This window comes from Salmo salar, chromosome 29, assembly GCF_965601325.2.
Source record: "Salmo salar chromosome 29, fSalSal1, whole genome shotgun sequence".
NCBI classification, from domain to species: Eukaryota; Metazoa; Chordata; class Actinopteri; order Salmoniformes; family Salmonidae; genus Salmo; species Salmo salar.
This window is the reverse complement of record NC_138319.1, coordinates 27,153,947-27,165,830: the sequence shown is the minus strand read 5'-3', so window position 1 is coordinate 27,165,830 and position 11,884 is coordinate 27,153,947. Positions and strand designations below refer to the sequence as shown.

Sequence of the window (11,884 nt, the reverse complement as noted above, 5' to 3'; positions counted from 1 at the left end):
AGATGAGCCGCTGTGGGAACCAGTGACCACACAGAATGCAATGTGACCTGCGCCAGATACTGTTAGCTGGGGCTCATTCAGTGGGATCATCTGTGATATAATTCATCTAATTATAGCAGATATGTGTATGGTACATTTCCCCAGTAACCTAAGTACTTGAGGGGTATACAACAAAGCAGGATCAGACTTTTTCAGTCAGCATTGTGGAACATCTCTTCCGCGCTCTACCGGCACAAGCACTGTTCATAACACTAACCGTTCACACCCTTTTTTTGGCAGAGAAAATGTTGCAGGTTTTAAAGATTATTTCCTACAATTCTACACATTTTGTCATGAGGTGCAGGTACATTTTTGCCGTTTTAAAACTAATTTTCTTGCAATGCTATACGTTTTGCATTCATGTGATATTCGATTGACAAACAAAATCTATGGGCTGAAAAACGTAGCTAAATAACATTAGCTGACTCGGGCTAGTTGATATGGACATTTCTGATAAGCTATAAACTGCTCTAAGGTCTGCAATGACTAACATGACAAGAGGATTCTACTTGTGCATTCCACTATTACAACTTCTAGATTACGTTGAAAGCAGGGCACGTGCGCACTATCTTGAAAATAAAGTCTGATTATTTGTCTGGCGGGATCAGATATAATTCTATTCCAGTTAGAGATCATTTTCACAACCAACATCACTTGCATTTGGTACTTTTTGTACAAGAGTTTATTTACAACAGTGATAACAGGGTTAGTGCATGTGTAAACCTGTGTGTGTGTACACTGTCCTGTGTGTGGGTATACACTGTCCTGTGGGTGTGTGTGTGTGTACACTGTCCTGTGTGTGGGTATACACTGTCCTGTGTGTGGGTGTGTGTGGGTATACACTGTCCTGTGGGTGGGTGTGTGTGGGTATACACTGTCCTGTGGGTGGGTGTGTGGGTATACACTGTCCTGTGGGTGGGTGTGGGTATACACTGTCCTGTGTGTACACTGTCCTGTGGGGGGGGGGGGTGTATACACAATGTCCTGTGTGTGTGTGTGGGTACACTGTCCTGTGGGTGTGTTTGGGTACACTGTCCAGTGGGTACACTGTCCTGTGGGTGTGTTGTGGTTTCACTCGCAGTCTAACTCCAACAGGGTCCAGCCTCAGAGAAATAAACTAAAACCAAGGTAGCAGGTAAATATTCGACAGGTAATTTAAAAGCTGAACGTGTAGTACATCATTGCCATAATTACTATAATACAGGTTTCTGCTAGGCGGTTGGGTGTAAAGGAATCTCAGACTACAAAAGCAGCATCTTCACCACACCAGCAACATGGAGGGGTGTCCGTTTGTATGCATATTAACAAGTCCAGGCACTGATTTAACTAAACAAATAAAAACAGACATAAAATAATGCACAAACAATACAGAAACAAAACACACAGATATATTGACACTAAGAGGCAACACAAACACATTGATAAAACACCCATTACACAAAGGAGTACGCGCACAGATACTGCCCTGTGGGTCCATAACTGTACGTTTTTCTTTGAGTTATCAGGACGATTCTAGGCGTGGTCAGACCATTTAGAGTCAAGACCAGGCGAGGGGGGGATCCTCACTTCCTGAAGAAGGTGTGTCGGGTGAAGGTGTACCACAGGTGGGCGGGCTTTCGCTTGGGCTCGGCCAATGTGAACACCTGCTGCTGAGGCACGCTGGTTGGCACGGTAACGTGGCGCTGGTGAATTGGATGCAGGGGCTGGTGGTGGGGCGGGACAGTGCCAGAGTAGCCAATGGCTGTGGAGGAAATAGAAAACATTATTTGCAATAGTGATGAATCCAAAACCACATGCACAGCAATCGTAAGAACACAAAAGCATGATTTATTAACGCTTACTCTTCATTTTCCCTTGTCGGGATTTCCTCGCATTGAAGATTGCTTGTTTTCGCTGCGTTTCACTGATCTTCATTCCTGTCATGAAAGAATAAAAAAATACCAGACAATCAAATGTCATTGAACTGGCACGGACACATTCTCCTCTTCCTAATAACCCCTCCTCTCCTCCCCTTTCCCTCCTCCATCCCAGCCCTCCTCACCCATCTCTTGGTCCTCCTGTACCCTCCGTCTCTCCCTGGCGAAGGCCTGCAGCCAGCGCTGTCTGTCCTGGGGCTTTCTGCAGCAGAGGTAACACAGGGTCTCCAGAGTGGTGCTGTTCCGGAGCCGCAGGGCGTTCTTCAGCGACATGCCCAGCTCAGGGTCCCTGCCATCGGGCATCTCCAGCAGCTCCGTGTGGTCCATGTCCAGGCGGCCGCGGTAGTACAGCAGGTCGCGGCGCAGCACGTCCTTCTTACAGAACACCAGCTGGTGGTCGAACAGGAAGAAGCTGCGCTGCTGTGTCTTGTTGCCCTGGCAGACGATCCGGGTCAGCTCTCCAGAGTGGATCAGCTCCGAGCTGCGCTCCAACACGTCTGCTCCCTGAAAGGAACAATGACAGAGAGACAGACATTCATTAGGTTGAGTTACATTCGTTGTTACAGTAATAATACACCTGGAAGATTCTCACCTCCCAGCGTAGGATGGCCACTTGCCAGTGAGCGATGGCGTCAACACTCTCCAGCCGCCTCTTCCCCTCATTGATGAGGCTCGCCACGTTCTTCATCGCCTCGTACGCGTCACTCACTCCACCGTAGTCACTACAGCACACAACAACAGCATTGGAGAGTGTGAAAAGGTTTGTGTGTGGGTGTTGTGAAGTTTGGAAAGTGTGTGTGTTGTGGCTTACCTGTGGTCTTTGGGGGTGTATTTGAGCAGCTCTCCCAGCTGCAGGGGGTACTTGCAGATCTTCTGGACGGGCGTGAGCAGGAAGCCAGCGATGGAGATGTCAATCATCTGCTGCAGCAGCCGACAGGCCTCAAAGAAGTGCTTGTACCTGCCCAGCTTCATGAGGCGCTGCAGCTCCCCACACGCTGCAGGGTGGGTGTTACAGTACTCAGAGTAGATGGAAAAACCCTCCCCCTGAGAGGGGGAGAAAGGGGAAGGAGAGAGGAAAGAGAGAGAGGGAAGAGGAAAGAGGGGAGGGAGAGAAGAGAAAGAGAGAGGGAAGAGAAAGAGAGGGGAGAGAGTTAAATAAAACCTTACCAAATAGGGATGTGACTGCTTTGAAATGTATACAGTGAAATGTTTTGGAAAAATGCTGTATTTAGTAATACAATCTGTGTGTAGAAAGGTAGAACCAACGGTAGAACAGACCTGTAAGAGGAAACAGGCTCCTATCTCACTGAGGTGAGGCTGGTCTGTGTTGTACTTCCTCTCCAGGTCTTTGAGGAACTGTCTCTGGAACTTGTAGATGTCCTCGATGTTACTGAAGATGGTCTTCAGCTGCAGCTCAGTGAACATGCCTGGGTTTTTACCACACTGACGGATATAACCCTGGGAAAAGCATTAGATATTGTCAGATGTTTTAGTTGTAACAAGGAATAACCGTTACTATGGAGTTGCGGTCAACACAAGGTTTGTCCAGCAGGGGGAGGGCCAATGAAGCTGGTGAAAATCCAGAGCCTTAGGGAGATTGTCATTTAGGTAAGTCAGTCCTCTTCTTTCCTTGACTCCTCTGTCCTCCTCTCCTCCGTGACCCGGAAACTGATAAGTGGTCGAGAAGAGTGTCAAATCGAACACAATGGACTCTACTCCCCTCCATTTCCTACTTCGACAGATGATGCACAAGAGTGTCCTTGCGGCAGATAGCAGGGAAGTGCTATGCCCCCTTTGAATCAGGTGTTCTCAAAGGAGTAAAGCATGCATACATACACAAATATGCTACTTATCCTTTATCTATAAAATGTGTTGCACAACTAGCTATATTTGTTTTATCACTTTACACATTTATTCTTGAATTCCACCCGTTTAAAATTCATTTGCCGGATGATGCGGGAGTGGAAAAGGAGAGTTTCATTTCATACAAATGCATTTGTTTCCACATTTCCTCTCCTCGATTACCTTTGACCATTTTTCCAAAAAGAGGCAAGGAGAGATGAGAGCAGGAGAGAAAAACGAACGTAAACTCTACCCTAGTGGTAATGTCAGTGACGATGGAGGAGAGACATGGGTTAGGGTCGGTTAGTGTTTCTGGTCGAGCCTCACCCACCTCACAGATGTCCCGGAGGTGTTTGATGTAGATGCGTTCTGTGTTCATGATCTCTTTTACCACGTTGGTCCTCATCTGGTGGCGGTGCTCAGCGCTGTGTGTGTCCCGGGGGGCAGTGTGTGGGTTCTCCTGGTCCAGAGCACAACGCTCTACACTCTCCGCTCCAGAGTCCTCCTCCTGGTTCACACGCACCTGTCAAATCACACACACGTTACCAGGCGAACCAGAGTCACGCATCTGTAAATTAAACCCTGTTAACACAACCTATATCCCTATGGTAACATTAGAAACACCATGTATGGTTAACAAGCCCCTGTGTCGCCAACAATCCCCAACAGGGGCAATTACCAAGCGGTCACCCCCCCGTCAATTAACTGGCCTCACCATGGTTACCATAGCTTGCCTAATTAAGATGCAACTGTAAATCAATACAAGTCACCAGGGAAACCCCCGAAACCTCTGAACCCACACTACCCTTTTCCTGTGAACACACACTAGTAAGGGGCTGGGTTGCAGCCAAGACAGCTGGCAGGGTCTGGCGTAAACATCAATTACACAGAGGGCAGAATGTCTACTTAAGACAAAACATGGACACTTCTTGTATTTTCTTGCTTTCTGATCCAAGCCGATCATGTCAATGGCTTGTTCAGAAAGTTGTTTTGTTTTTGACCTCTTTTTGCTTCATGCCCTGACCTGTTTGTATCTTGTTGTTGTGAAAAAAGATCAATAAAAACAAAGAACTTAAATAATTGACTGACAGATTTCTTTCTTTTCAATGAAACAGGGCTAGTGCACAAATGTGTTGACTCTGTGTTGTCTTACCCTGACGAAGCTGGAGGGGAACCAGGCCTCCCTGTCTGGCCCCATGCCCCACCACCAGTCCTTGTGAGGGGCCTCCAGCACCCGGATCACATCCCCCGCCTTGAACGCCAGCTCCTGCTCCTCCATCGTCACATGGTCCCACAGGGCCTCCGCATACACAGCTTGACCCTGGCTGATCCACTGAGAGAGAAAGGGGGAAGAGAGGTGGAGGGTTACCGAGTCAGGGTTACCAAGCTTATGTAATGACAGACACGCACAAATAAATACAGAATTACATGCACAGCATACTCATGTCTGACACACAGATTACGCTTGGACTTGGGACACCAGAGCTGCGTCCAAACTCAGACCAAAACAGATCTCACACACACACACATCAGGGATTGCAGAAAGGGCATATTGTCTTGGAGAGACATTTATCCAATGTTCCCACTAAGCATGCGCAGTAGCCCCCAGACCGCCGCACAGAAATATCAGCCCACAGAGAGAAGTACGAGATTGAACTTCATTCAACGACTGGTTGATCTCCAAGGCATTCCTAGTCGATCCCCAAACATTTCTGTAAAAAAAAAAAATCTACAATTTGTATTTATTATGGAGTGGAGGTTAACACTATCAAGGTTTCTCTTTACTGTGGCAATCGTGATCGAATCAACCCAATATTATCCACTTTCAATGCAACATACTGAAACAAAACGAACTATGCAAGAGCTTTTGTTGTAGCAGAACGCATCGGAGTAGGATTCTATTGCATTGACACGCACTACTCAGCCTGTACTCTACACAGACCGGTGCAGCGTAAACAATCAGAGCTGCAGTAGGCCTACATGCAAATAGACCATTGCCATATATGGATCTGTACCATTTACTTTGAACTGGACTGTGTTTACAGCATGAACGGTCGTGAGTAGGGCTGTGGCGGTCACAAAATGTTGGTCAGCCGGTGATTGCCAAGCGAAAAACTGTCAGTCTCACGGTAATTGACCGTGAGACTGACATTAAGCATCTCCTGGCTTCCACATTTTAAAAAGTCTAATAAATCATGTAATATAGCCTACACCTTCACAATAAATCCATTATTTATTTTAGACAGGTATAAAACAGCATGATATGAAGAAAATGTAGTCTATTTCAGAAGAACAGAATAGCATACTCTGAGTTGTCTTTATGTTAGGTTATGCCATATGGCTGTGGGCTACACTAGTTCATTTAGCAGACAAGATTTGCTTATAATTCTGTGGCATTACTTTATAGTATGATGAATACAACTGAACAAAGCTGAATAAAATAGATTTTCTCCAAACGATGGAGTGAGCACATTTGGCTATTCCGTGTTAAGCAGTTAAAGAAACAGGTATTCCTATATGCTTAATTTAAAGTTATTAAATGTAACTTTAGTTGTTCTAGAAACGTTGGGCTATAAGTTTTGATTTTTAATACATTGTAAGGCTGCATGATGAGACTAATGATAATTTGAAAAAAATAGCTTGAAAGGCATGAGTTCTGTATTGTTTATGGCGCAGGCTGTACACTTCAATAGTCAATCAATCACAATTTGACAAGCACTTGATAATGCCTCGAATTTCACGGCGGAATCCCCTTTGTGGCAGTAATGCACCCTAAAAAATCAATTCCTTTTGCGGCCCGAAGTGCTGTGTTGTGCTCTTCTCTTTGAGTGTGCCGTGCAAGAAGTCTCTCACTCACACAGCTCTCCGTCAGTTGATCGGGTCTTTCTCACAGGATACAAATTAAGACAGACACGTCGGGGACGCAACTTCGCATGTCCTTATCCAACTCCGATGTCCATATGGAAGATATTGGAAGAACTGTTTACATTTACTTTGAACAGCAAAAGCACGAGACTATGTTAATCTACTATCCCCCATAGTACAAAAGTATACCCATTCTATTATGTGGGATAAATAAAGGTTAAAAAAAATGTCTGGGACAGTTGCGATAGAGCCCAAATGAATACAACCACTAGCATCAAAAAACCTTTAGATCAGAACGTTTAGCTTAAAATGTTGTTAAACCATTAGCCTATTTCTTCATATTATAAGCGCAGCAATGCGCACACGGTAGTAGGCAATACGCGTGAATGTTCCATTAGCGGAAAACACCATTATCAAAAGTGACCGCTAATGCAATTATGCATGTAATGCTTTCACTATAAAAGGCGCATTTGTAATGGTGGAAATTATCTTCCGCAAACTCACATATGCCAGTTAGGCTCTACACCCCTTGTAAAGCAGATTAATGCGCATCATTTTAAGAAGTTATTTGGCCACTTCAATTGTGATACAAACCTTATTAAAACATATTGGCCTATGGGCTAGGCTACATAGGTGTGCAACTATGAAAAAGTCACACAAAAAAATGCATGGTTTGTTGTGCCTAGCATCATTCACAAGTGATAATATATTCGCTACCGTTGAAAAGTTTGGGGTCACTTAGAAAATATCCTAGTTTTTGAAAGAAAAGCACATTTTTTGTCCATTAAAATAACATCAAATTGATCAGAAATACAGTGCAGACATTGTTAAATGTTGTAAATTACTATTGTAGCTGGAAACGGCTGATTTTTAATGGAATATCTACATAGGCAAACAGAGGCCCATTATCAGCAACCATCACTCCTGTGTTCCAATGGCACACAGGCAGAGGTAGAGTTGCAAAGAAAAAGCCATATCTCAGACTGGCCAATAAAAAGAAAAGATTAAGATGGGCAAAAAGAACAGAGACAACGGACATAGGAACTCTGCCTAGAAGGCCAGCATCCCGGACTCGCCTCTTCACTGTTGACATTGAGACTGGTGTTTTGTGGGTACTATTTAATAAGGCTGCCAGTTGAGGACGTGAGGCGTCTGTTTCTCAAACTAGACACTATTGTAGTTGTCCTCTTGCTCAGTTGTGCACCGGGGCCTCCCACTCCTCTTTCTATTCTGGTTAGAGACAGTTTGCGCTCTTCTGTGAAGGGAGTAGTACACAGCGTTGTACGAGATCTTCAGTTTCTTGGAAATTTCTCACATGGAATAGCCTTCATTTCTCAGAATAAGAATAGATTGACGAGTTTCAGAAGAAAGGTCTTTGTTTCTGGCCATTTTGACTATGTAATCGAACCAACAAATGCTAATGCTCCAGATACTCAACTAGTCTAAAGAAGGCCAGTTGTATTGCTTCTTTAAATCAGGACAAGTTTTCAGCTGTGCTAACATAATTGCAAAAGGGTTTTCTAATGATCAATTAGCCTTTTAAAATGATAAACTTGGATTAGCTAACACAACGTGTCATTGGAACACACGTGTGATGGTTCCTGATAATGGGCCTCTGTACGCCTATGTAGATATTCCATTAAAAATCAACAATGTCTACACTGTATTTCTGATCAATTTGATGTTATTTTAATGGACAATTTTTTTTTGCTTTTCTTTCAAAAACAAGGACATTTGTAAGTGACCCCAAACTTTTGAACGGTAGTGTAATTCACAAGTGATAGGCTAAAATTGTCACCCATCAGATTATTCTTGATTTAATCTTGTCTTTACATATACTAATTAATGTGTGTGTGAGACATTTGTTTTGATTTAGAATGGACCATTATCATGCACCTGTCTCGAAACAGGGTCAGGGGGTAAAAATACATGTCATCTATGCACTTAAATAACAAATGGAGGACGCTTTTCCTGTGGTTCATTTTCATGCCAGCCAGGTAGGCTATACTCCTGTTGTAAATATAAGCAATGTGCTTAATATTAGGAAAGTTTAGAAATAAATATCATATGCCTAGCCTACAGAAAGCTGATGGGATCCTCCTCAATTTAATAGAGGCAATCACTCTGTTCTCTTATGCAATTGCATTGCATATTGAAATATTGCGTTACATGAGCTCTCATGAAGTGTTTGATTAGATTTTCGAATATATTTGCATTGATGTCAGAGTGATTAGAGGGACAATAGAGTGCTGAGTATTAGGCAGTTAGCAAGTTTGGTAGGCTACTAATGACCATCAGCATCAGAGCTTGGAGAAGCCTAAACACCGTGACTAAACGGTCAGGTGGAATTTGACCGCCGGTGTGGCGGTAATACGGTCACCGTAACAGCCCTAGTTGTGAGTAGATGCGCTTGTATTGAGATCAAAGCAAGAGCTGCATGTAGCCAATTGTGCACATTTAGTTAATATCCATTGCTAGTTAGTGAGTTATTAGCCCAGTTATAGATACTTTGTAGTCAGCAATAGAGGAGTGATTGCTTCCTACAAGAGCACAAAACGTGTACATTTCTAGACCTCTATGAAAAATGAGTCCGGTACATAGCTTTGTTTTGTCTTAAAGGGGCAGTGTTGTATTTTGAGACAGGCTTCAATAAGCTAAGTAGCCAATAGGCAGAGGGTAGCATAATTGTCTGATTCTCTGTAATAATGGTATGGAAATAATAATGCATTTTATTTTGTAGAGTGGTTTCTAGCATCAAACAACACAACATTTTCCGTCACCTCCTTGTCTGAAGGACAAGTAAATAAAACAGGTTAATGTCAAGCCCTGCATGTTTTTTCCAAAAGTCTCATGGAATGTAGGCCTACATTAATCACCACATGTTGGCTGCTACTGTAGGCTGAATGATAGAACAGCTATTTCCATGTTAAGATGTCATCCATTTTCACCATTGCTTTTGATGGTAGGCCACTCTGGTAGCCCTACATTATGATCAAATAGCCACAGTAGACTACTTGACCACTGTTAAAACTAACTAAAAACGGGTACAGCCTCAGTGTTCAGAGTAAACGTGCTTCTACACCTGCATTGCTTGCTGTTTGGGGTTTTAGGCTGGGTTTCTGTACAGCACTTTGTGACATCAGCTGATGTAAGAAGGGCTTTATAAATACATTTTAAATTTGATTGATAAACTTGCACTGGAAGTTGCACAGAATTTTCCCAACATTCAAGTTTGTGCTCAGCAGACCTGAAATTTGCTCATTGCTGAATTTGTTTTGAGGGAACATTGGTTACATCTGATGCTGAATGCATCCTGCAATTTAACACACAGGCAGGCAGGTAGATAAGCAGCACACCTGGCTGAGAGCAGACAGCCCCACCCCAGGCTGCAGGTACGTTGTGACATCACTGAGCTCATCGAAGCTCCCCTCCTCCTCACTCACACTGTCACCATCCACCGCTGCACAACACTCTGAGCCTCCGTCTGCTGTGGGGAGGAGAGAGTTAGTACAGTTACACACATCAGACATGCGCTCTCACACACACAAACAGCACTCACTACACCAGGGATCATCAACTATATTCAGCCACGGGCCGATTTGTTCTTGAGTGGATGGTCGGGGGGCTGCGACAATTACAAATAATTTGTAGAAGGCAAATTGACCGCAAGAAGCCCAAACAGATATGTTTAACTAAAACATAATCATTTCAAACCTTGTTTACAATCACATTTCACTATTATGAGTGGGGGAAAAAATCCTACATTAAAATCAGTTGGAGCTGGTTTCCTGGTGTTTTTAGTCTACGTCGGAGAAAAAAAAATTAAAAACGTTTTTTTTTGCTTAGAAAACTTGGGGGGACAAAAAACAAAACAAAAAAACAACCCGCCCTCAGGCCAGTTGGGGAACCCTGCTCTACACATTACACACTCTGGAAAGATGGTAAACACACTTTCATTTTACACACTAACTTTCAAAGCTCTCCCAGACCTGCCAACCATGTCCAACTGTTTAGAGTGCAAGACGGGCAGAAAATTGGAGATTTATGTGCTTATACAAACATTATGCATCACACCTGGTTCAGTTCAGTCCGCTAAAAAGGTATTTACAAAACATAAAAGATTCATAATGATAAGTACTGAACATAAAATATAAATATATGTTTTGTGGAATTAGAACAGATTGTATGTTTATTCCATTACATGTACAGTGTAGAATGGAGATAATTATCTATAAGGTTTTTCTTAGCACATGCCCCCAAGTTTAGTCTCTATAGCAGAGGATCACTAGTCACCTCTCAAACAGGGCCAATCACTAGGGCCAGCTCACAAGTATTGGCTTTTTAGACACGGTTCCTAATCAACACTAAAAGCAAAATTCACTTTGAAAACAAAAACAAATGATCACGTCGACACAGACTGCAAACTGGCCACACAAAGCTTAAGTAGGCTACCGCAAAGGGTATCTGACCGCTGTTCAGTAGGCTACCGCAAAGGGTATCTGACCGCTGTTCAGTAGGCCACCGCAAAGGGAATCTGACCGCTGTTCAGTAGGCCACCGCAAAGGGAATCTGACCGCTGTTCAGTAGGCTACCGCAAAGGGAATCTGACCGCTGTTCAGTAGGCTACCGCAAAGGGAATCTGACCGCTGTTCAGTAGGCTACCGCAAAGGGAATCTGACCGCTGTTCAGTAGGCTACCGCAAAGGGAATCTGACCGCTGTTCAGTAGGCTACCGCAAAGGGAATCTGACCGCTGTTCAGTAGGCTACCGCAAAGGGAATCTGACCGCTGTTCAGTAGGCTACCGCAAAGGGAATCTGACCGCTGTTCAGTAGGCTACCGCAAAGGGTATCTGACCGCTGTTCAGTAGGCTACCGCAAAGGGTATCTGAACGCTGTTCAGTAGGCTACCGCAAAGGGAATCTGAACTCTGTTCAGTAGGCTACCGCAAAGGGAATCTGACCGCTGTTCAGTAGGCCACCGCAAAGGGAATCTGAACGCTGTTCAGTAGGCCACCGCAAAGGGAATCTGAACGCTGTTCAGTAGGCTACCGCAAAGGGAATCTGAACGCTGTTCAGTAGGCTACCGCAAAGGGAATCTGAACGCTGTTCAGTAGGCTACCGCAAAGGGAATCTGAACTCTGTTCAGTAGGCTACCGCAAAGGGAATCTGACCTCTGTTCAGTAGGCTACCGCAAAGGGAATCTGAACACTGTTCAGTAGGCTAC

General features: G+C 44.0%; 1 protein-coding gene across 2 annotated transcripts in view; it reads right to left on the bottom strand.

Moving 5' to 3' along the window:
• Positions 1 to 693: 693 nt before the first annotated feature.
• LOC106590434 (spermatogenesis-associated protein 13) overlaps positions 694 to 11,884 on the bottom strand; it is a 35,316-nt gene continuing 24,125 nt past the window's right edge. The window contains exons 6-14 of one of the 2 annotated variants that reach the window (XM_014181476.3): positions 10,019 to 10,149; positions 4,951 to 5,130; positions 4,129 to 4,320; positions 3,234 to 3,413; positions 2,767 to 2,999; positions 2,548 to 2,677; positions 2,081 to 2,459; positions 1,881 to 1,955; positions 694 to 1,780 (exon numbers count right to left, since the gene is read on the bottom strand). In XM_014181476.3, the coding sequence (XP_014036951.1) occupies positions 1,602 to 1,780; positions 1,881 to 1,955; positions 2,081 to 2,459; positions 2,548 to 2,677; positions 2,767 to 2,999; positions 3,234 to 3,413; positions 4,129 to 4,320; positions 4,951 to 5,130; positions 10,019 to 10,149 (1,679 nt within the window). In that variant the 3' untranslated portion in view covers positions 694 to 1,601. The remainder of the gene's footprint in view (positions 1,781 to 1,880; positions 1,956 to 2,080; positions 2,460 to 2,547; positions 2,678 to 2,766; positions 3,000 to 3,233; positions 3,414 to 4,128; positions 4,321 to 4,950; positions 5,131 to 10,018; positions 10,150 to 11,884) is intronic. The other variant, XM_014181478.3, reaches the window with a different exon arrangement.